The following is a 25,366-nucleotide window of genomic DNA, read 5'->3' on the forward strand; positions in this document are numbered from 1 at the left end:
TCACAGAGGCCTGACTATGCCCTAAGTTCTGGTGGAGCTCAGATATATTATTGGATGACATCACCCACATACAAAGAAAAGCCAGCTACTAAATTGGCAAGGTTGTTTAATTGGTTGGTTGGGGGTCCTGTCAAGATAGAATTTCATCCACCCTCTGTTGCTTTGGATCCTGACACAAACGTAGGAAGATGTTGGGCCATGGAAGGACAGAGAGGCAGTCTTGGAATTTTTCTGGCTCAAAAAATCATTATTGACGAATTGGTGATAGAACATACTGATCCAAGCATGGCATTTGAGTTGGAGTCAATTCTTCAGAAATTTGAACTTTTTGGACTGAGTGAAATGCTTACTAGTCCTGTTAAGCTAGGGGAAGGGGTTTTCAACATTTCCAGTGCACATATCCAACACTTTTCTATACAACCTCAAATTCCTGTGGTCATAGTCATATTCAATGTTCTCTCCAATCACGGGGACCCAGATTTCACATGTATATATAAGTTAAGGATTCATGGACAGATGGTGTGATGTTGAGAATTACTATACATGCTAGCTACTAACATTTCTGTTAATAAAAGTCTTGCCCTTTACTATTAATGATGTTTACCAAGCTTGGACAATTGTCAATGACTATTTATGAACATGTGACTATCAAAACTATGTTACAGATTCATCAATATATGATTGAATTCTGTTTGTTGGCATTGAGGTATTTGTACTATTGGCCTCAAATCACCGAGAATTCAGCTCAGAAAAAAACACCTAGAGGTTCATTATCCATATTTCCCTGCTTCCTTGTTCACTTTGTATGACAAGACTAAATTTTGAGAATAAAGCAATGGAGGAACAAACTAGCTTCAATGAGAGAATCCCAAATTTTTTGATTCACCCCTGATCCCCTATCTCCTAGAAATAATTCTTGTGAACTGTTTAATTGTTCTACTGGCTGACAGAATTGAATTTCAATGATCTTTCTTACATCTCTTCTGCATTACTTTCAACTTTTGTAAATGTTTGCATTGAAAATTTCTATTCAAACTTTCACTGTCTACCACTGGATCAAAATAATAGATAGCTGTGTCTATATAATATAATATTTGCACATAAAATACTAAGCAAAGCCAGTGTTGCACCTTGGCCCTCAGTGAGTAGCCAAGTAATTTTATCGTGCCTCTATATAATTAAGCTCCATACATGAATTGAAAGCATCATCCAAGATCATGACAGCATGATTCTAACATAGCAATTTCTTTACCCTGGTAATGATTACAATGTATACTTTCCACAACCCATCTCTCTAACTTTAACAGGACTCTTGAGGGTACTGGAACTCCTCAAATTGGACTTGCCACAGGAACATGATGTTCTGATTTTTGCATTTCTCAAATCTTCCTTACATGTTATATTCAAATATACCATCAACAATGATCTGCAATTTTACCTACTATACAACATAAATTTATGAATGTAGGATTAGATCCTGTGACTTTAAGGCAACAAAAAGTTGCCCTCATAGAGGAGGACTGATGGAATGAAAGTATTCAGGCAAGTAGTATTGTATTCAAGATATGTGTAGGATCTTAGTGCATGTGAGCTGGCTCACAGAATATGATTGAGATAACAGAAGACTAATGAACCAAATCAGATTCTAGAAAGAAGACTTACTTATTTGAGAAAGGAAATAACTTATGCGATTCACAGTTATTACTTTTTGAAATTGATTTCATGATAGGTTTATTTGAAATCATACAAGTTATGAAGAGGTTCAATGCCAGGGTTCTCCATCTCACAACCTCTGATGCATCATTAATATTCAAACACTTTGGTGTTTGATTCACAAATTCAAAATTCAGAATAATACCAGTTGTCCAGAGAGTCAATGCCAGGATTTTCCTACTCAGAACCTCAGGTGAATTTTGAACATGTCATAGTTTGATTCACAAAATGGGAAAAAAAATGAATGAAACCTGCATTAAGAGGGAAGATCAGTTAGCTGAGAAGCCAAATGAGAAAATAGGTTGAAGGCTGATGAACCAAATCAGATTATGAAAAGAAGACTTACTTAACTGGGAAAGTTTATGATATATCTCATTAATGGTTGATAATTTTTGAATTTGGTTTCATGATAGGTTCATTAAGAATGGTAAGATTTCAATGGAGGTTCAATGCCAGTATTTTCCGACTCAGAACCTCAGGTCAAACACTTTGTTGTCTGTTTCATAAATTCAAAATTAATGATAATGAAATCTATAGTAAGAGAGAAGATTGCTTAGCTCATGAACAGATTATAGAAAGAAGATTGATCAGCCAAATCGGATCATGGCTGAGAGAAGACTTACTTAATAGGCAAAGTTGATAATTTACGCAATTCATTGTTGATAATATGTAAAGTTCATTTAATGATATGTGTCTGTGTAGGGTTTGCACATTGACAAGCCCACACCAACTCCCTTTGAGGCAGAACACAAAGCTGTGAGTGCTTGTCAACAAGCAAACACCACCCGGACACAGTGATACAAGTAGTCAGAATGTTCAATGCCAGTATTTTCCAACTCAGAACCAGATCCTTGTCGAGAGTATCTAAACATTTTGTTGTTTGATTCATAAATTGAAATTTCAGAATGATACATGTCCTCCGCAGGGTCAATGCCAATATTTTCCGACTCAGAACCATGGGTTACTCATGAATACTCAACTTTGTTGTTGGTTCCATAAATTCAAGATTGATGATAATGAAACCTATAGTAAGAGAGCAGATTGGTTAGCTCACATACAAAAGAAGATTATGGAAAGAAGACTTACTTCATTGGGAAATTTAATGATCTACGTAATTCATGGTTAATAATATTTGAGGTTTATTTCATGAAAGATTTATTAAGAATGATATAACTAGTTGAAATGTTCAATGCCAGTATTTTCCAACTCAGAACCTGATGCCCATCAAGAATATCCAAACACTTCATTGTTTGATTAATTACATGAAATTTGAAAATTATACAAGTTTTCCAAAGGTTGAATGCCAGTATTTTCCGACTCAGAACCTCAGGTGAATCATGAATATTCAAACACTTTGCTGTATGTTTCCTAAAGTCAAGGTTGATGAAAATCAAACCTATTGTAAGAAATCAGATTGGTTAGCTCATGAACCAAAAGAGATTTTAGAAAGAAGACTGACAAGCCAAATCAGAACATGGATAGAAGACTTACTTAATTCAGAAAGTTTATGATGTACATAATTCATAGTTAATAATATTTAAAGTTAATTTCATGATATATTTATCAAGAATGATACAAGTAGTCAGAATGTTCAATGCCAGTATTGTCTGACTCAGAACCTCATCCTCGTTGACAGTATCTAAACACTTTGTTGTTTGATTCATAAATTGAATTTTCAGAATGATACAAGTTGTCCGCAGGGTCAATGCCAGTATTTTCCAACTCAGAACCTTGGGTCACTCATGAATATTCAACTTTTTTGTTGGTGCCATAAATTCAAGATTGATGATAATGAAACCTATAGTAAGAGAGCAGATTGGTTAGCTCACAAACAAAAGGAGATTAAGAAAGAAGACTTACTTAATTGGCAAAGTTCATGATGTATGTAATTCATAGTTGATAATATTTCAAGTTGATTTCATGAGATTTATTAAGAATGATATAACTAGTCAGAATGTTCAACACCAGTATTTTCCAACTCAGAACCTCAGGTCAATCATGAATATTCACACACTCTGTTCATTGATTGATAAATTTGAAATTGAAGATAATGAAAACTACAGTAAGAGAGCAGATCAGTTTGCTCATGAACCCATTCAAAAAGTAAGAGAGGATAATTACTAACCACATGATCTTGATTTGTGCTGCTACATATTGATTAATCAGTTCCTGCATGACTTCTCAACCTCTACAATCATTGTTAATACCTTTAGGTCCATGAGTATGAATCCAAAGGAAAAAGAAACCCAAGATCTCCATTAGAGACCACTTGTATTTGATTGGTTTAAAACCAGAGAAAAGGTAATCACTTACCACGTATTCCCGACTTCCAGTTGCTACATATTCATTCCTCAATCCTTCTCCACATTCATCAAACTGTTTGTCATCCTCACTACCTTTATGTTCATCACCAGCATGTTTCTAAAGAAAACACAAAAACCAAGATTGAAATCAGAAATTGAACACATGTCATCTATCAGGAAAGAGAGCAAGAGAGGCGCAGATCTATGAAATCAACTTAATCACTTACTTGAGGCAATCAAATTGGTATGAGTGATCAAAACACCCTCAGGTTTACCTGTACTTCCACTTTATACATAATGCAAGCGATGTCCTCTGGATCTGCCTTTACAGTTGGATGATTGCTCTCGGTACCAACTTCACGTAATTCATCATATAGTAAGACTCTGGATACAACTCTGATATGCAGTCTTAATTCTTGAATCTTGGACATGGATTTACACTTTGATTCACCATCATGGACCACAAATTTCAAGCTAGGTGTTTTGTCAATCACAGATACAAGAGTAGTGAGTAAGTTTGAATTGGTGAATAGTCCCAGTAAATCAGTTTCGTTGATCGAATGTTCAAGTCCTTCTACACCAAACAAGTCATATGTGGTAGCAAATGTAATGGCCAGACGTCCGGAAGCTGAGCCAGACAAGGTGTTCCAGAAGATGATCAATAAGAAATCAAAAAAGACCATCACACAACAAAATCAATCTTACCATTTGCCATGATTGGCAAAGCGGGCTTGGTAGAAGAGTAAGTTAAACTTGTGTTCCTTTGTCAATCCCAACTCTGTCAAACTGTTTAAGATCACGGACACTTCCTCCAAAAACTGCTTAAAGGTCCAATACTTGTAATCCCTCAACTCATAAAACTCCCACACTTTATCCTCCGTAACTTCTTTACCACCAATCACTTTAGTAACCCTTTTCACTTCTTTGTGAACCTTGATAATATCAGGCTATCCAACCGCATTAGTAGTTGGGATTTCTTTAGCAGCATATTCGAGAACATCAGGTGAGGTCGCGATTCTAGCTGCCAGTGAAGTGACAAGGTCATGGGTAGACTTGTATGATAGACTTGTGTGACCTTTGAATTTTAGTTTCACCAAATGGAACTGAGTCAGCAATTTCAATTGAAGTTGGTCCTTGAGACATTTTGAAAGGTTCGGAATCAAAAACTACAATCAAACTATGTACAAAAGTTAGATTATCAAAAAAGAGGATGTTTCAACCTTAACACACAGAAAAAAAGATTATTAGGATCTTGATTTACCTGGAACTCAATTAGGCCGAGGTGGGGGCTTAGAAATTGATGGGTCTAGAGAAGAGGCTAGATAGGCCATTCTACCCATTTCAAAACCAATAGCAAGTGTGACAGAACAAGGATTTTTGGCAAAGATATTGGTATCGGAAGATGTGAAATTAGACATTATCAGTAAATTGTGATTCAAAGTTTTTTTACACAAGTGAAAGAGAATATCATTTTTGGACAGACCAAAAGAAACAAGGATTATAAACTTGATTTATCAAGTAGTGAGTTCAGGAAAGCTTGATTTGACAGGGTGACCAAAGAGGCGAAAAGGCAATCAGATGTCTCTTATGGACACATACCGTTCTGAGTTTTAACTGAATCCGTACTCAAACCAAGGCTAAACCAATCAATTGTCAAAGATATCACAAGAGGATTAGTAAGAAACCCCAGAATCACACGAAGTGTAATATAAAAGACATACCTGTATGCTGTGATCATCGAGTAATCATTGTGAAAGGTAGTCTAGCACTCTAAGGGCGCTTTGACTTAAGCAATTTCTGGTGAAATTTTGCATTCTGTGATGCACAGAAATCTCATTCTGTGAAATGTGTTTGATATGTTATTTACAAGCATTCTAGAAATCACAGAATGCTTGTAGAATGCAATTTCTCATCACATTTTAAGAATTCGATCCAAGTCCATTCTTGTACACAGAAATCATGTTCTGTGATTCAAAGTTTTTTCCAATATTGGACAAGTCCCCTTCTATCGTACGGATGCTCTCAAATTTGTGACAAGTCCCACTCTCACGTACAAAATACTACAAACCCCTCAACACCCCCCTTCCATCACCTTCTTTCACCATCACCATCCTTCTGAATTGCACTCAACTCATTAAGGGTACTCAAAGCAAAGTATGTAGCGCTACATACTTTTCGCTACATACTTTTTTTGGCGGGGACAAAGAAAAAAAATATACTTTTGGCCTCGCCTTCCCCGCCAAAAAAAGTATATAGCAAAAAGTATGTACACGTACATACTTACTTTGAGTACCCTTATTCAAAATCCAATGCCTCGATCTGAACATAGCAGTAACGATGACATGGAAATCGAGCTAGCCAAAGAAAACAAATCAAAATTGAACTCAAACTCGAAATCGAAATCAAAATCAAAATTGAACCCAAAATCGAAATCGCAAGCAAAATCGAAATCAAAATCACAACCAACCTCCATCAGCAAGTTGATCAAAGTCAAAGACAAGAACAAAGATGAAGTTAGTAAAGTTGAAGATGATAAGAAGGAAGAAGAGGAGGCTGCTGGTGGTCTATGGACTCAACAACAAACTCTCTTTCTCATTGACGAGTTCAAACATCAAACCGACTTAGGAAAAGGGAACAATGGTGGCCTCAAGAATGAAGCCTGGAAGCAGGTCTTGATTAATTACAACAGTAAGTTCAAAGTAACTGCAACACTGTCAAGATTAAAACACCAAATTCAAAAGGTATGGATTGTTCTTTACCTTTACCTCTATTGACTCCTTTCCTTTTCTCACTACCCTTCCTTTCCAAGTGGTGCAGCACTGATAGGATTCAGGCTGCTCAAAACCACATCTGGGTCAATTTGGGGATTGTCAGGATTCAAGCCCAAATCGATCTCTCTTCCATATCATCAATTCTCATCTTTCTTCATACTCACTTTCATTGTTTTAGAACCTATACTCATGCCCATCTTGCTTCTATTGTCTTTATACTCTTTCTTTTATTTGTTTGATACATAGTTAAAGGTCACTTATAAAGCTTTTGATAAGATTATGGACTCTTCTGGTGCTCCTGGAACCAACACTGTAACTGGTGAGGTTCACGCAGAGAAGGACTGGTGGGACCACTGGATCAATGTGGTCAGTACTATTCTATTTCTGTATGTTCACTTTTTTGTTTCTCTTTTGATTTAATACAATAATTTCATGATAGGCTGGGAACAACAATGCCAGACCAATTTGGACCAATGGTTTTCCAGCATAAGAAGCTGTCTCAGCCATCATGCCAGAGAAGCACTTACGGGCTAACCGGAATGAGGGTTTTGGGACCCAAAGCAAGAAGAAGCGGACTGCACCTCCCATATCTGTTGGTTCCAATGGAAATGATGAAGGTAGGTTCCATCTCTATCCCTCTGTTATCATATTCATTACTATTTTTGATAAAAGCTGACCCAATCTATGACGTAGGACATACTGCATCTGAGAACGAGAACAACTCAAATGAAGATCAAGCTCAATCTCATGTCTCTGATTCACAAAAAGAATCTGACATTGAAAATATCAAAGGTAAAAAACCGGCTGCTGCACAAAAGCAGAGAAGAGCTGTAAGATATTTTTTCATTGGTTTTTATCTCTTTTTATCGCTTCTTTTCAATGGTTACTCTTTTTTGTATTTTCTATTCAATCAATCTGATCATTTCATTTTTCTTCTGGATTCCTTTTTGATTACCGCTATCAAGTCAGCAAGTACTAGTGAACCAACTAGAAAGTTTGCAAGACATCTAGCTTCTGCTAAACGTCTCACAGCTGCCAAACTTGCCCTAGACAACGGGGATTATGATGATGATGCCCCAGCAAGACAATTTGTACGCAGCAAGAGAAGCCCAGCTAATTCAGCACCTTCAACTTCTAAGCAATCACGCACCACAGGAACTAAATTAGTGGCTGAATCAATCAATCAAGCAGTCGAGAGAGTTGTGGGCTTGAAGGAGAAGAACAAAAGTGATAAGGTTGCAATTGCCAGAATTAAATCCAAACAGCATCCTATGCGACAAGAGGCAATGATTATCTTCAACAAGGAATGTGGCAAGCAACTCAAGAAACATCATATCATTCTAGTGGCCAATGAATTGAAAAAAGACAACACTGCATCCTTTTTTTATCATATGGATGCTGCTTACAGATGGGACTGGGTGAAGAGCGAGGCTGGTATTTTGAAGGAGTATCAAAAGGTAGATGAAGTAGATGAAGATGAAGAAGATGAATGTACGGAAGCCCTGAGCGTGGGGTCCGCCAACCCCCTCAAACACATAAACTCAACGCATTTATTCTACACACCTTTTGCTTATGTACACACCCAAGATCTTGATTGCGACTGTGGCCTGTTCCAACTCAGCCATCCACTCAAAATAAAATTAATCACACTACGATGGAGCTCACTTCAACTATTGTCCATCCCGTTTCGGACGCCTCTACAACCATAATCAAACACCTTCAAGACCCAACCTACCTCAACAATATGTTATCTCATGACACGACATCCAAATCTCTCCCTCCAATCGGCGGTATCCCTGCTTGCAAAAGTCTATTTTAAACTTCAGCAATGTCCTCTCAATTTGGCCCATCAATGTATCTGCCACATAACTTGGTCTTTTGATTCTCAAAAAGGTCACTGCATTCAAGGTGGGGCTCTGTTCGAAGGGCCCGAAGCGTTGACATGGCTTCAGTCAACGCTTTTCTTGGCTTGGGCTTTGGAGGACCTGGTCTCGGGTTTGAAAAACATGTTGATATTGTTGCACACTTTTGTCCAGGAGCAGGGTGAGTCAATTCTGACTTTCTTCTTACATGCAGTAAACATGCTCGGAAAATCGAGTCTCAACTCGGTTTTAATCATATGTACTATCCTTTACTTTGTGCTCCTCTGTTCTTATCTTCTATCTTCATTTGCCTTGTATGACTTTTTTGACGAGTTGTCAGAATACAGTATCCGTTGTGAAGGCTCGGTAGTCCAATACAAAGGGGAAACCCAGGTGATTCTTTTCTTTGTTTTACATGAAACACACATTTTTAATTGATGCAATATGTCAAATCAAAAGCCCTTTAAAACAAAACAAAACTGAAAAAAGTTTGTTGTAAAACCATTTTTTTACTTTCTTAATGATTGTTCTTTATGGGAAAACAATTCAATAGCTTCTGTGTAGAACAAATCATTTTTATGATTTTTCAAATTTTGGTAATTATATATGAGATGTGGATGAAAAAGACTTTTGATCTCAACTATTTATATTGATATCTTCGGACCTTGCTGAAACAGTCTCTTGGTCTGTTGTTGAATCAATTCCAAGGTTGAGCTTAAAGTATGAGGAGAGGAAGGAGGACATGAAGTGTCGAGTCAGAGTCCAGACTCAAGAGATGAGTGTCGAATTTGAGATGTTGAACTTTGAAGTGGTATGTCAATGTGTGTAAAATTTGAGCGGTTGGGTGTGGTGTGTATGTATGTGTTAAGTGGGTTGGCGGACCCCACGCTCAGGGCTTCCGTATGAATGATCGTGTTTTTCATTTTGTGTCACTTCTTATTTTGTATCTCAGAACTCAAGTATTTCATTTTCTATTTCATTCTCTATCATTTCTTATTTTGTATCTCATCTCCAAACTCAACCAAAAAACAAAAACACATATAATATAGTAATTATTGATTTTCTCCTTTTATTGATAATACAAACAATGGCCAATGTGATACAAACAACAATGACCAGACAAATCAGACAAAACTTGCAGAAGAGATAATGAAAACATGAGATGATGGTATTAAAAGCAATATTGAATATAAACGTACAATAACATCTTTAGACTCGTCTATGTGCCACAGGTGCATCAACATAATCATTGAACATCTGCTCAGCAAGTTGATCTCTTTGCTCAGATGCTTGAGTACGCTGAGTAGAGCTAGGCTCAACCCAATCAGGATCTTCATTATTGCCACCCAACCTTTGTTCCAATCTCTCTTTCAACATGTACTCCTCATAGAATTGATCTTTGCCAGATTCAATTCGGATAATATTATGTAGTACACAACAAGCTATCACAATCAAGACTTGGATCTTGTATGGGTAGGAAGGCATCGAAGCCAGTATTGGGAATCTCATCTTTGATACACCAAAGATCTGTTCAATTATGATTTGAAGTGAAGAGTGGCAATGATTGAAAAGCTCTTTAGCTGTCTGGGGTGTGAGACCAGAGTGTTTCCACTCCTTGAGGTGGTATCGTACGGACCAATAAGGTGCAAGAAATCCTGGAATGTTGGCGTATACAGCGTCCGCAACATAGAAGCGGTCTGAAAAGAGATTGACACACACAAAGTCAATATAGATCAATCTAAGATGAAAGGAAGTAGCTTACCTTCTGGAACTACAAACTGCTGTTCTTCAAGGGCTCGGTGAAGAACACGGGCGTCCACATGAGATCCCTCTAAACCAGCATATACAAAAGTAAACAGCATGTTGAACGAACATCCAGCTAGGACGTTTTGGCTAAGGTCCCCCTTTTGATTTCAATGAGCTGGTTGACGTTCAGGTGGGACAATACAAGGAATATGGGTGCTGGGTGCCATCAATGGCACCCACACACTTCTTGAAATACGGATACATTCGAGGGTTGTTCCAGATCTCCTTTGGACAAGCCTCACCACCAGTAGGTTGTACGATATAAATAGATTCAAGTGATGCAATTGATTGGCAGACTCTATTGAAATATTTGCTGATTGTGTGTCCCGATTGTTGGAATTGTTCTCCAGCTGCTCGATTAGTTCCTGAGTTTCCAATGATGTATAGAAAGATCATAACTTGCTCTTCCTTTGATACACTACGCTTGCGGTGGACAACAAGTTTACCTTTGAGGGCTTTCATCAAGCCCTTGAAAGCTAGCTTGTCCATGCGACACACTTCTCTGAACCGGACATCACTGCTTTCGAGAATCTCCTGTGTATATTCATTTCCTCGAGGTTTTGATGTCCTACAAGGAATCTTTGCGCTTGAAAGAGAGGTTATATAAGCTTGACCGGCTTCGATGATTGACTTAAGAAGTTGGATTGGTCTTCGAAAGGATGATGGAGATGAGGAATCAGAGTCTGTATCAGAGGAACTTGACATGGTGATGAGGAACTAATTGATGGCAATCACAATTATAAAAAAAAGGAAGAGTGATCATCTGTGATCACAGGAATCACTTTTTGTCCTTAATGCTCATCTAAGCAAACATGTCATTACCTCATTTTTCACAAATTCTCACATAACATGGATTTTTGTTTTTTTTCACGAAAATCACTTTTCTACATGTAGAAAAGTGGTCACTCAGAATGCAATTTCTAGAATTTGCGACTAAGTGAACGTGCCCGAAGAGCACAAGAGTCAATGAATCGAGATGAGATCGTAGTATCAATATGCATCAAGACTAAAGTCACTCACTGGGTTAAACTTCCCCCACAAGATATACACTTCAGCATTTCCACTCTCTTGACCTGGTAAGATTCAATGTGCGAAGGTACAGGCAAGTTTAAGGTCTTGTTGATGTTTTTCAAAACTCAAACAGAAGCAAAAACTTTGTCTCGTAGACAATTGACCACGCAGAAAGATAGAGAGATTGTGAATGAGAAGAAAAAAGACAAGAATAAGACTTTTGACTTTGAAAAGGGACTGTATGACTGAATCGGTCTATTGACTTTTCACTTTTTTGGAGGATAACCAATGAAAGATTAGATACTTTTCTCAGTTAATGAAGTAAACAAAGATTTACTTACTCTGTCCAATCTTTATCTGCATCTTCACCCTCCTCTTTCTTGTTATCTTTGTCATTGGATTCACCTCCAATGATTTCATCAACATCAACTTTCTCCTCCTCAAATTGAGCCTGTGAAAGTTCCTGACTCACTTGTTCTAGTCTATCTCCCGCCATTTGATTCACTTGCTCCATTTCTTGCTCATTCAGATTGTATCTTTGAGGGAACTGAGCCGCTACACCCTTTCGGATCCATATTGCACTCAAGATCAATGAGGCCATCTTTGTTTGTATTTGACATTGTTGTGTTCTTGGGGTCAACTTGAATTCAACAACAAGTTTTCAACACCATTTTCTTCTTTACTGCATCTTGATCATTAGTGAAGAAGGGTTGTAGAAGCTGTTATGATTAAATGAGATCTAGCAGTGGGTATCAAACTTACAAACATTGCTATCAAATCCTTCAAACAAGTCAAAGAAGCTAGGTCTAGTATAAGCTGAGATGACTGCAGATGCTAATTGATTCAAGTCCAATTAAGTAGAGAAGTATGATTCATTTGAAAACCATTTGAGCAATTTGAGAAATTTAAGTGATTTAAATCAATTTGAAGGATTCAAAACAATTGGTGAATCCAAATGAAAGACCAATGGTGTGATTGAAACAATTTGAAGAGAATCTTGACTATCTGTAAAAGTTGAATTGAAATTTGAAGTGATTTGAATATATGTGAATTGAAAAGTTGTCTAAGTAATTGAGAAACCATAGTAAACCAATTACCAGTTTAGATCATAGATCAATGTTGATGAATCAAGTAATTTTGTGTTCAATGAATTTGATTAGGATTGGTGGTGGTGAGGGTTCAATTGACTGAAAGTGAGTTAAGAGTAAGTGAGGTGGTTGTTCCAAAAAATCAAAAGGCACTCAAATTGGACAGGAGTAATTCATATAGCAAATCAAGTGTACTTACAAGATGAGTTCAATGAAAATTTGGAACCCAAATTTAGGGGTAGGGAAATAATCCCGGTCCCAGAGGGGTTTTACTTAGGGAAAAATTTACTTGTAATCCTGAGGTGTTAGTCTGGACTGCGGCCAAAATGTGGTTCAGAGTTTTTTGAAAATCAACCACTGAGTGAAGTCTGTGGATATTACTCTCCAGATTGAACACCATTTGAAATATTCCATTCGAATAGTTCAAAAAGGTAATGTTGAATTCCAATTTGATCCTGTGATATTAATAGCAAATTATGTGTTATCTCATCACTTTTCAGATTCTCAGATTAGGCATATATAAAAATCTAACTAACAATATATTCAAAAGATACAGTGAGCAACATCGTAAATCAAGTACAAACTTAACTCAATCAGCTGAATTGGAAAAGGTCCAGTACATGAAAGTCATTATTATATTGACTTCTCTTTTGGATTCAAAACTAATCCTGTTTCAATTTTTATATTGTAATTACATGGCTTTCACAGACATCTATTCAAATATGTTCATACACCAATTATCAAATCACACCACGAGATTATCAAACAACTTTGATTCAAACTTCAAGCTTTTCTCGGATTTCAGCCCAGATGAATCCACTGAACTCAAAGAATTACTACACTCAGTATCTCTCAAAGATTACATCATGAATTTTTTAGCTAGTCATGCAGCTGCTCATTTTCCTCCGTGTTACGATCACAAACCACAACATGATTTAAATTTCATCATTGATCTTCAGACTGGGATTAAGAAATTCCAGACAGAGATGGATTTTTGTGCTAAAAGTACAGGCATGAAATTGGACTTGGAGATCTACACAGTTTTCATGGCAACAATCATGCTGCCCATGCAACTTGTTTGATTACGCGAGGTCATCATACGATCTTTAATATTCAAGAAACTTAGCAGGTATGTATTTCAAAATTTGTTCATTAATACTTCCAAGGTACTCATCAATTTCATTTAACAGGGCTATGCAAGCTCTCTTGACACTACAGATAGCATCTTCTTACATTTTGACTGGCCAGACATCAAAGGGGGAAGATATTGTTGAAGATTTCATTACAAATGGACCTGTGTTATACTGCTCTTACTGCAAATTACATATTAATCTATCTTGACCGAATCCATTCTAATTATCTCTGTTAGTGTGTCTTGAACAAATACTAAAAAACAAGCTTGAAATAAAATTAGGTAATTCTTGATATAGATCAAAACAAGTATTAATCTATCCTTTTCAATTTCAGGTTGAACATATGTACTTTTTCTCAGCCTAAAAATATTTGTTCCAAGAAATCTCATCAATTCACATTCACACTTCAATTCCAAAACCAAGTAAAAAACAAATTTGTGAGAATAACCTGGATATCTAAAAGCAGCTAGAGACACTTCACCATCTCCCAAAGTTTGACATCTTAACCACTCTTCTTTATAATATCAATCCTTTTCAAAATTTCTGAATCCAAAAATAATCAAATCATGAGGTTGATTTTGATTTTCGCAAGACGCCAAAGACCCAAGAGGAGTGATTCCAGTACCCTGTCTTATACAAATCACAAGAGTTGTGATATAGAGTGGGAAAGTAAAGTCACCTGGTTTGATACAAATTGGAATTTGACTACCTAGAAATCTTTTCCCCCACAAAAAACGTCATTGTGAATAAGTTTTTTTGTGAAGATCTTTTTACAAAAGAAGCTTTCAACGTACCTAGGTTAAACTTAGATAACCAACTTGTACAAAGGTCTTTACAAGGAATCACAACTAATTAACTACTGCTACAAGTAAATGAATTTGACTAGGAAACATCCATAATAAGCCAAAACATATTGAGTCATTGATCCTGCAAACTCTGAGACTTTGTAAAGTACTACATTACTTTGGTATTCCAGTACTAGTATAGTACTTTAGTACTATTGTATCATGGCACTATGGTCTGTAGCCCTACAGCATTATGGCACTGTAGTACTGTAGTACTTTATCACTACAGACTATAGCAGACTACGGTGCTTTTGTACTCAACCGGAGAGGCACTCACTTTGTACTGCTTCATCCATGCTACAATAACCATTGTAGCTGGATACTTCCCTTCCCTTTGCCATCACACACCAGCACCCTGAGCCTGGTCCTGACACATAGTAGCATTAGTACTACAGTACTACAGGACCCTTGGTACTATAAAGTACTATATTAATATAGTACCATACTACCATTAGTACCACAGTACAATAATAGTGTCCAGTACTACAGTACTAAAGGACCCTTAGTACTATAAAGTACTATAGTCGCCGTGTCTGGGAAGCGTTTGCTTGTCAAAAAGCGCGCACAACTTCCCTTTCTGCCTCAAAGGGGGTTGGTGTGCGCTTGTCCAAGAGCAAACCCTAAACGGGCACGGTGAGTACCATGAGTACCACAGTACTATAGTAATATTCCCGTGTACTATGGTAGCTACTGTAGTACTATATGGCTAATAGGCCTGTACTACAATACTATAGTAGTAACAAAATACTATGGGACTTAGTACCATTGTAACATAGTACTATAGATGGTACTATAGTATGTAGTACTAATGTAGTACTGTAGTACCATGTTAGGTACTACAGACAATATTACCATAGTACTATAGACATGGTACTATAGTACTACGTGAGTACCATAGTACTGCAGTACTACATACCATAGTGATATGGTACTTCGGATTATGGTATTATGGTACCACAGTACTATAATACTAATGGCACCATGGGACTACGGTAACAAGTCCTGCATTACCATGTTAATACTATAGCACAATTGATACTATATTACTGTATAATACTAACATAGTACTATAGTACCAATAGTATCATACTTCAAGATTGGCACCGGCCTGTATCAGGCATGTTCAGGTCATTCCGGCAACCGCACCAACAGATTATCTGGCTACCGGATAATGTTAAAGGCCTTTCCAGCATCCGGATCTGATGAATGCTTGTAAAGGATCTATAGTTATCCTCACTGCGGGGAAATGATCTTTCAACAAACGGGACGGGAAGCTCAAAATAGAGAGCTGAGGGAAGTTTTTCTAGAACTAATGTGTACTTTAAATTCCTAGCTCCAAAAGGATGATAATCAAAACATTAGTTTAGATTCCCTTAAGGGATTACATCTGAGTATATGAAAGAAATATAATAAGAGATAGTTTTATAAGAAGAAATAATGAAAGACTCACCTAGCTCCAAAAGGATGATAATCAAAACATTAGTTTAGATTCCCTAAGGAGCCAGGAGCGTGCGTGTCGACAGTTTGAATAAGTATGAAAAGTTGAGTTTGGGTATAAGGCTAACTCTATGCTTGTAACACTACACAAAATGTCATCTTTACCGGGCGGTAAAGAAAACTACTGACATAGAAAAGTCCTGAGGCAACAGGAAGAGAGCTAAAAATCTGAAAAAATATGCACCTTGTTCCTAAACGTTGGGGCGTCATGACGAGTATTTTTTTGTATTTTACACACATATATTGGTTAATGTACTAACAATAAAGGCTGAGAATCATCAAAAACCCACCTGTAACAATACCTGAAATTTGGCCCTTGACTTTGAAGATAGGATTTTGGAATCTTCAAACATCAATAACTTTTGCAGTTCTGAATCAAATCACTTGATTCAAAGTGCATTAAAAAGGTGAGCCTTTCCTCTACATTTTTCATTGAGACATCACATCTGTAGCTGGTCTAAAAAAGATCCTACAGAGCTATTCATGCAGAACTGTTTGAACATATGTAGAGTGTTTAAATGACTAGATAGCACCTTACTAACATTATGAAGTGTGAAGAAGAATAGTTCAGCTTTTGAATGAACCAAAAATCGAGTTATTTGGAGCAGAATTGCAAAAGTTATTGGAGTTTTTAGACCACAAAATATTGTCTTCATACTCATGACCCATATTTCAGGTATTGTTACATGTGAGTTTTTGATGATTTTCAGCGTTTATTGTTAGTACATAAACCAATATCTGTGTGTAAAATACAAAAAAATACTCATCATGACGCCCCAACATCTAGGAACAAGGTATATATTTTCCAGATTTTTAGCTCTCTTCCTGTTGCCTCAGGACTTTTCTATGTCAGTAGTTTTCTTTACCGCCCGGTAAAGATTACATTTGGTGTAGTGTAATGAGATATGTTTTGTAATGCTGTTGGGAGATAGCGTTACAATGCTCCCATGGATATCTGGCCAAAATCCGGATCTGGGGCTCTGAAAATGTGGTATCCAGCGTGTTCAGGCCATTCCGGCTCCGGAACCAACGGATTACCCGCCACTGGATGAATTTGAAGCCCTTTCCGGCATCTGGATCAGTTGGAGCATCCGTCGGATATCCGGCCAATATCCGGGGCCGGTGCCCATCTTGAGTACCACATACCATAGTACTATTACAATTAATACCATAGTCTATGGTACTATTGATATAGTATTATAGTACTATAGTACTGTAGGACCATTACAATTAGCACCATAGTCTATAGTACTATAATCCTAGTAGTTATATCCGTTGTCTAGGATTACAGAGAGACGGTGGGCCTCGTTCTTTGTCTAAACCCAAGTACATTTTCAACTGTCAAGATCAAACTGCGTACATAAGAATGGATTGTTATGTAAGGAGAATCCACATTACTTGTAGAATTTTATACAAGACGCAGGTTCAATGAACGTGCGCACATTGACCATTTTAATGTAAAGGACAAAAAACAGGAACTACCATTCTCTTTCAAGCAATACCAAGTTAATAAAAACTCCAGGATCTGGTAGTGTAGATCACCACATCTAACAGAAAACGTTGGTGTAGATGTATGAAAAAGTTACGCTACCAGCTTCTGTAACACTTTTTTTGCATAATTGATCCAGTGTTCATAGTACCATAGTACCATAGTACTATAGTACTATCACAATTGGCCCAATGGTCTATAATACTATATTACTACTTCTGTACCAACTTGCTCGGCCCAATCGAAATCCATCTTGTCCACTGACTTGTAATGTTTCAGCGGCGTCTTGATCTTCTGTAGCATGAACTGCTTCATCAGGTCCACAGTCTTGTTAAGCGGTGAAATCATTGCACAGTTCAAGTAGTAAAGGGTGAGCTGCGTCCACTCCTTCTTGGCAACCAGTTTGTGTACCTCTGAGTAAAACTTGAACATGAGAGATTTGTCAAACTGAGCGGATTGCTTGTAATACTTTATATTAACATGTTTCAGTTCTACCATTGCAACTGGATCTTGTTGGAGACTTCCAGAACCTAACCTTAGCAGCCAAACGGCGAAGTCCTCACCTCCGGTCCCATCTCCCATTTCCACACCGCGTAGCCGAAGGTTCTTTGTTAGCCTGAACTGTGCCACAGACGGCCAAATGTAACTATGCTTGATTGATGCACGCACTGCGTCCAGCAGGCTCCCGTGCACTACTACCGGTAGTATCTGGCGGAAGTCACCAGAGAATAGAGTGACAATACCCCCAAAAGGCTCATTGTATGATCCGAAGTCTTGTAAGGACCGGTCAACGCACTCCACCGCCGACTTGTTCATCATTGAGATTTCGTCCCACACCATGAACTGTGCCTGCAGCAGCATTAGGCCTACTTTGTCTGTTCTGGTGAAGCTACATGTTGAGGTATTGTTAGGTTTGAGAGGAATTCCAAGTTGTGAATGTGCTGTACCCCCGTTTAATAAGAGTAACAATGAAATGCCAGAAGAAGCAACACAACAAAGGGTAAACCATGCCCGTTACAGTAGTGTAAACAGAGGTTAAGGAGGAAGGTTTTACCACATCCACCGGGACCGTCTACAAACAGTAGCCCCCCCTCACAATCTTCAATCACTGTTTGTACATATTCAAATACCGTCCTTTTCTCTGCTGTCAGGCGTGACAAATTTGCCTTGAGGTAATTTTTGCTGCACTCTCTAGTGGTACCGTTCTCATTGTCGTAAGCTGTTGGACCACCAATTGCAAATAATAAACTCTGGTCGACTGAATCCAAGCCAACGTCTGCTAGAGTTTTCCCCACATGGCTGATTATGTTTTCCATTAGAGAAAGTGTGTAGTTGTTGATCTGCGCAGTCGTTGGCTGGATGGTTGAAGACACAAGCGCCAGCATGTACTCACAGTTGTCCAATAGGTCATCAACATGGTTAGACCAAACTCGCATGGGGTTCGCAGGCGGGATATGTACTAATATCAACCCAAATAATTCACGCAACTGCCTGCCCGTCTTGAAGCGTGCTGCCTCGGTGAGACAGGCCTCAATATGGGTGTCTGACATCAAGAGACTCATTGCATCAGCGGCAGCGCGGTAGCTCTTGTATACTTCCCCACCTATGCTCCTGATCGCACAGAATGAGACTGGTCCCCTTAAATGAGTCAGAAGTAATTGGAGATAATATCTTTTGCCGTGGCTTGGACCTGCAAAGTGTAGACGACTAATTGAAAATGTGTTGTTTGCGCAAGCAATTCACTGCTTGTCTTCTTTTGACCACCAGTAGTGCTCTGTCATGTCCATGTAGAGTAATGATTGCACCATGCCTTAGTATGGCATTCATTGCACATAGATTGAAAAACTCAGTGAGAGTTGTGCCTGATGCCCTTCCAGGGTTAATCACATTGACCAGTTCTTTGGTGTTATTGAAATAGACTGTATGTGCAATTTCTAGGTGTAGCGCAAGGCAAGTTACGGATGGCCATTGACCCAAAAGGACAAATTTGTACAATTGCCAAACAGCTAATCAAGGCAGATGTAAGCTCGTAGTCCAGTCATATTGAGAGAATTTGAAGAGGCTCACCTTCTGCTGCTGCAAGCTCGCAACCATCAATGAAATTGTCTGGCTCATTCTCAACCTCTTGATTCACCTTGTTTATATTGGGATTGTATTTGTTCATTTCATCATACTATTTGTTATTTCTCTTCATCTATTTCTATAATGCTTCAAGGGAAAAAGTATTCCATGCATTGACTTGTCCAAGTGTGTTATTCATAGAATTATATGTACAACCCAATGTTCTGTGTTATCCTTCCTTAAAACCTGAGCAGAATTAATTCATCATCTCTTCACATTTTGAAATTGATATTTTGCCATGAGAGTATTGTCAGTATGTCCTGATTATCAATCTTTTCACAAATTATAAGACTTCTCAACATACCTCTTTAAATATTAGATACATCATATCAAATGTGCACAGTATACAGGTCTTTGTCTTCATCTATTCCTATCAATGCTTTGAGGGAAAATTTAAAAACGTTCCACACATTGACCTGTCTAAGTATCATTTATGGAATCATATGTACATCCCAATGTTTTGTCTTCTCCTTTCTTAAAACCGGATCAGAATCAATTCATCATTCCTTCAGACTTTGAATTTGGTCTTGTTGCTTGAAAGCCACTCATCCACTGCTTTTACAAAGCAAAACCTCAATGATAATACCACTGATTTCATTCATTTCCAAAAAGTTCGAAAACTAAATTCATTTTCAAGCTTTGGGACAGAAGATGTTCAGAACACAGCATGATAAGTGTATCGTATGACACCTTATTTGGAGAGCAATCATCAAAAATTCAATAACTTATACAATACATGATACAAAGTGTGATTTGTTTCAGACATACTACAGATACTCTTTTCCAGTGATCTTGTAATTTTGGGACTTGGGTATATTGATCTTGCTTATGTTGCGTGCAAGCCAGAATCCAGCAAAGTCAAGGAAAAGGGCCTTGGCCAAATGATATCGATTCAACTCACGAGGCTCCCACCTTCCTGTGCAAAGAACCACATCTTTCAAAAAATCAACTATGTACAACTAGAGAATGAAAAGTTGGGTTCCATAAGATCATTTGTGACAAGTGAGAAGTTGACCGCTTGGAGAGTAGAGGGGGATTTATTTGAGGTTGTGGTTTTGTGGACTTGGTGGACTGAGGGAATCAAGAGACTTCATCCAAAGGAGACTTCGTCCGAAGTACAAGCGTTTTAGTAGCAGCCTTCCTCTGCTGATTCGGAGCTGCATGTTGTGAGTTGAGACAAATCCATGACAAGTTGTGTTTGGAGAGGAAGATGTGAGAATGTATGATGTACAGGTCACAGTGACCGTAACCCTTTACCGCTGGGATGGTGACAGTTTGTTTCAGCACCGGTCAATCTTTCTGATATCCACTTCTTCGCAATATCATCCATTCTCAAATGTCGTCTTTGCCCAAGATCCATCTTTGCGACTGCACAGAATTGGGATGCGCAAGTCAGGCCTTTAAACTCGGCGGAGTTTTATATTGCGGAGTCAACCGAAGCAAGAAAAACGCAGCAGCACACGCAAGCAAGCTAGAAGCCATTCAGAAAGCAAGTCAGCACTCTGTGAATGGCCTCCCACCGCAAGTTTGAAACAATCAAGATAGGGATCAGTCATTGCACACACTGACAAGAACGGTACCCAGGGTTGCACATGAAAAATTTGTTGTATAAACTTATCTGATTCTGATGAGCCTTTGTTCCTCTTGGTGCATGGCCTATCTAGAGGCGGCAAAGGTCTTTGAGTACTGGAAATATCCCAAATAATGTCCAGCAACCCCCACGATTTCAGCACAAGGAGCGGACTCTTTTGATAGACAATATGCATTATGATGAAGTTCCGGATGAAGGATCCCCAATTAGATCAAATCAGACATCCCCGCCATCCCGATGGGTTGACACTTCCACATATTGTATCCGGGGTGTTCATCTTTGTCATCCATCTTGTCTGATTGCTATGCTCATGGCGGCTCACAGCAACATCACCTCCAAGACTAGTCACCAACAATGTTGCCAGATGCTTCATTTTTCTAAGTTTCAAATCCAACAAGCACATTTTGAAACAAAGTACACAGGTGTTCCATTTTGGGATGAGATACCAACCAGTCTTGCTACCGTCTTTGACCGTCTCAAATTGAACATCAAAATCAACTCCAAGCTCTGCCGTCCTACCTGCTTTGCACTGAATGGTACAGCCTATCCAAAGAACCAAGCCAACTACAAGCTGAACTGTGATCATATGCGATTCATGAAGGATCCAACCAAGAAGAGACAAAAACCAGAGGAAATTGTCCGTCACCCTTGTAATGCCGCCCTCTATACACCTTTGCTGAAAGCTCATTGTATTTTTTATCATCAGTCCTAAAAGGTATCGTTGGCCAAAATGATGATGCTGCCTGAATTTTAGTACAATTTAGATGCTTCATTACGCTATACAAAGGATGATCCTTTGGTAATGTCAGATATATGGGACGGCACAGTGTGGAAGACATTTGAATTTTTGGGGGGTCTCTACACTCGGAGAAGTGGTCATTTAGTGTTTGGATTTTACTGCGACTGGTTTAACCCTCATGGTGGCAGATCTCGGCGACAAATCTCAACTGGAAATCTCCATCTTGTCTGCTTCAATCTCCCTCCCACAATTCGATACAAACGAGAATACTTGTTTCTCTATGCTATTGTTCCCGGTCCACGTGAACCCAAATTGGATCAAATCAGTCACGTCTTGCGACCGTTGATCACTGAGCTCAAAGACCTTTGGAAAGGTGTTCACTTTACATCAACGGCAAAATACCCTAATGGCCGCCTCATTCGAGTTGCTCTGTGGCCACTTATCGCTGACTTGGTTGCAATGAGGAAGATCTCCGGATTTGCATCGCATTCTGCAACTCACTTTTGCGCTCATTGCAATTTAACAGACATGGATGAGATTGATATGAGTAAGTGGCCAAAAAGGTGCAATCATCAGATTCATGCCCAGGATTGGCAAGAAGCTTCAAACCTAGCCGAGCAAAATAAGATCTTTGCTCAGTACGGATTGAGATACAGCCTTTTTTCTGAGCTCCCTTACTGGCAACCGCACAACTTTGTCTCTATAGACATTGTGCACTGCCTTCTTCTTGGAGTTATGAAAGATCATTCAATCTCAATACTAAATATTGAGCCCGCAGGAAGGTCATTGAAGGCTCTAGAAGAATCAAACGCGGAAAGAGGAATTTATGGAGATTTTGATGTGGGTCATACTGTCTATCAATATTCTCCTTCCTGGTCCAAAGTGCACCTGAATCATAAGGCTCATTTGATTGTCTTAGTTTAATCCCCCATTGGGGCTGATTGGCGTTGGAACATCTTTAGATGCTCCTGTGTTGACGTCTCATTCTGAAAAGAATGTCGAAAACCAAACTGAAACTGCCTATAACAACTCTTCTCGTAATCCTGAACCTTCAGAAGACAATGAAAATTCAACTGAACCACTACACCACAACAGCAATACTACCAATTTGCACCGTGCTGATCGGGAATCCAATAGCAAAAACTCCACCAAACTACCTACCGTCCCTATGCGCAAGATTTTACCTCAAAAGGTTAAACACTTTGAGATAATCCCTTCACATCTCAGAACTCTATCTCTCGAGTATCTGAAGTCTCCAAGGTGCAAGGAGGATCCTCCCGCTATCCAAAACTATCAGTTCAACTTCTAATACAAAGCAAAAGAGGACTGAAAGTGAAAACAGCACTGACAGCAGTCAATCCGATCAAACCGTACGCAAATCTGTCCCTCAACCGCGTAAAAGACCCACACAAAACCAAAAAAGACCTACACGGCAAAAGCAAAAGCAAGCACAAACCAAATGTGAAGTTCCATTAGATGCGATAAACTTTCCGCCTGCAGATTTGTATAGCCTCCATCAGGCCATGAGAAACGCACAAACACCTTCCTGGATGACTCGTGTCCCTACAAAAATTGGGACAGTAAGTTTGGGGTATATAAAGGCTTCCGAATGGCTAACTTTCTACACAGTGTATATGGTTCTTGCAACCATTCCACCAATCCCCAGCGTCAGATCATGTGCCAGAGTATCATAAAGGTTGTAGAGATAGCCAACCTCACTGTATCTCGGACTTGGACCAAGGATGATGTATCAAAGTTACAGTCCAATATGCATTGGTCGCACGTCAGCGTCAAATCAAACATGCACTTTCTTCAACATGTACTGGAAATTGCACGTCTTTTTGGTCCCCCTGCTGCCACAGCTAGTTATTTTGGTGAACGTATCAACGGAGCTCTATCTGAAATTCAAAACAATCGTCATCCTGGTATGTCCTTCTGCTTTTCTTCATCTCTCTGTGGTTTTGCTGATGATCCGTTTTGCAGATGAATTGGACAAGACTTTCTGTACTGCCTTCTCTTGCGAGGGATATTTTCTTGCTCTCTTGAATCAAGCCCCAACATTTCTTGATCAAGCGGAAGTGCATATCAGGAATTCAGCCATTGAGTCACTCACAGGTGTTCCATTACCAAAGTGGAAGGATCCATACCTGGACAACCATTCTTATCAAACATGGCTGAACTTTTTAAACCATGACATCAATCAATGATACAGTCTATTCTCCACTTCAATCAACATTGATTCTCATACGCCACAGATATATGACACAGTGCCAGCTCTGATACAAACCACAAAGCGGTTGAAGGTCTCAAGGAAAACTTACTTGAGTGATTCCCTTTCCAAAGGTAACAGCTGGATCTCTTATCATCACATAGGGAAGATAGCGTACGGGAAAATCAAATTGTCAATTTCAGGTGTCTCTAAATTTTTGGACTAGCACACAAACATGGAAAGTCAGTATGAATAAGACCTGAACTGAGACTTACACTCACAACCACGACCCATTTACTGTTGCGGAAAACCTTGCCGTATACCAAAAGCTTACCAAAGCCCAGAAGAAAGAAATCTGTATTCTTTCCAATGCCGGCTTAAAACCAAGAAATATCAGACAGATCCTAGCTCGCGACACATCAAACCCTCCCCCACTGATTCAAGACATCAACAACGTACGCGCACAGCATTGAGATAAATGGTTGAAAGGAAGGTCTCCAATGCAAGGTCTGATGGATCTTCTGAAAGAAAAGGATTGGGCCACTCGAGTTCAAACTGACTCCGATGGCAAAGTAACCGGCTTACTGTTTGCAAGTCCTGATGGTATACAGCTTGGAAGACGCTTTCCAACTGTCCTAGGATTGGACAGCACATACAACACAAATCGGTTCAAGTTTCCAATGCTTCACGTTGTAGGAACTACAAATACCCATTGGTCCTTTACTCTGGTGGTTATCTTTATGTCAAACGAATCTGAAGCGTCTTACGAGTGGGCTCTGACCCAGCTGCAAGCTGTGGTTTTCAATACCAAGACAACAGTTTTACCCAGCACATTCTCCACCGATTGCGAGTTGGCACTGATCAACGCTATTCAGAAAGTCTTCCCAGGTTCGCATCACCTCCTCTGTATCTGGCAATACAACCAGAATTTGTTGAAAAACTGTCGTAGCAAAGTTAAGAACACAGATGGCAAGGTTGATACTGCTGAATGGGAAGTGTTCTTAAAGCTATGGAATTCTTTCTGTTCATCATCAACCCAAGTAGATCACAATGCCAATCTTGAGGCAGTTACACATTTCTCTAAGAAGCATAACTTCTACAATTATCTCAAAAATACGTGGCTCAAACATAGTCACAAGTTTGTTGTTTTATTCACATCCTCTCACCTGCACTTTGGTAATTCGAGTA

At 38.8% G+C, this 25,366-nt stretch overlaps 3 protein-coding genes across 3 annotated transcripts; 1 reads left to right on the plus strand and 2 right to left on the minus strand.

Annotated features, from left to right (window-relative positions):
• Positions 1 to 3: 3 nt before the first annotated feature.
• On the plus strand, positions 4 to 525 carry MELLADRAFT_32759 (uncharacterized protein; the record flags this gene model as incomplete). The annotated part of the gene is made up of 1 exon (XM_007404213.1): positions 4 to 525. A coding segment is annotated over one exon (522 nt), but the record flags the coding sequence as incomplete, so codon positions are not given.
• A 3,369-nt stretch (positions 526 to 3,894) lies between these two features.
• On the minus strand, positions 3,895 to 5,159 carry MELLADRAFT_89000 (uncharacterized protein; the record flags this gene model as incomplete). Its single annotated transcript, XM_007404757.1, has 6 exons — positions 3,895 to 3,981; positions 4,027 to 4,134; positions 4,292 to 4,644; positions 4,722 to 4,777; positions 4,821 to 4,963; positions 5,070 to 5,159. The coding sequence occupies 6 exons, from the start codon at positions 5,157 to 5,159 to the stop codon at positions 3,895 to 3,897; spliced, it is 837 nt and encodes a 278-aa protein (XP_007404819.1).
• Positions 5,160 to 11,721: 6,562 nt separating this feature from the next.
• On the minus strand, positions 11,722 to 12,067 carry MELLADRAFT_89001 (uncharacterized protein; the record flags this gene model as incomplete). Its single annotated transcript, XM_007404756.1, has 2 exons — positions 11,722 to 11,728; positions 11,808 to 12,067. 2 exons carry the CDS (start codon positions 12,065 to 12,067, stop codon positions 11,722 to 11,724), a joined length of 267 nt encoding a protein of 88 aa, XP_007404818.1.
• Positions 12,068 to 25,366: the final 13,299 nt, after the last annotated feature.

This window comes from Melampsora larici-populina (genome assembly GCF_000204055.1).
Source record: "Melampsora larici-populina 98AG31 unplaced genomic scaffold MELLAscaffold_2, whole genome shotgun sequence".
NCBI classification, from domain to species: Eukaryota; Fungi; Basidiomycota; class Pucciniomycetes; order Pucciniales; family Melampsoraceae; genus Melampsora; species Melampsora laricis-populina.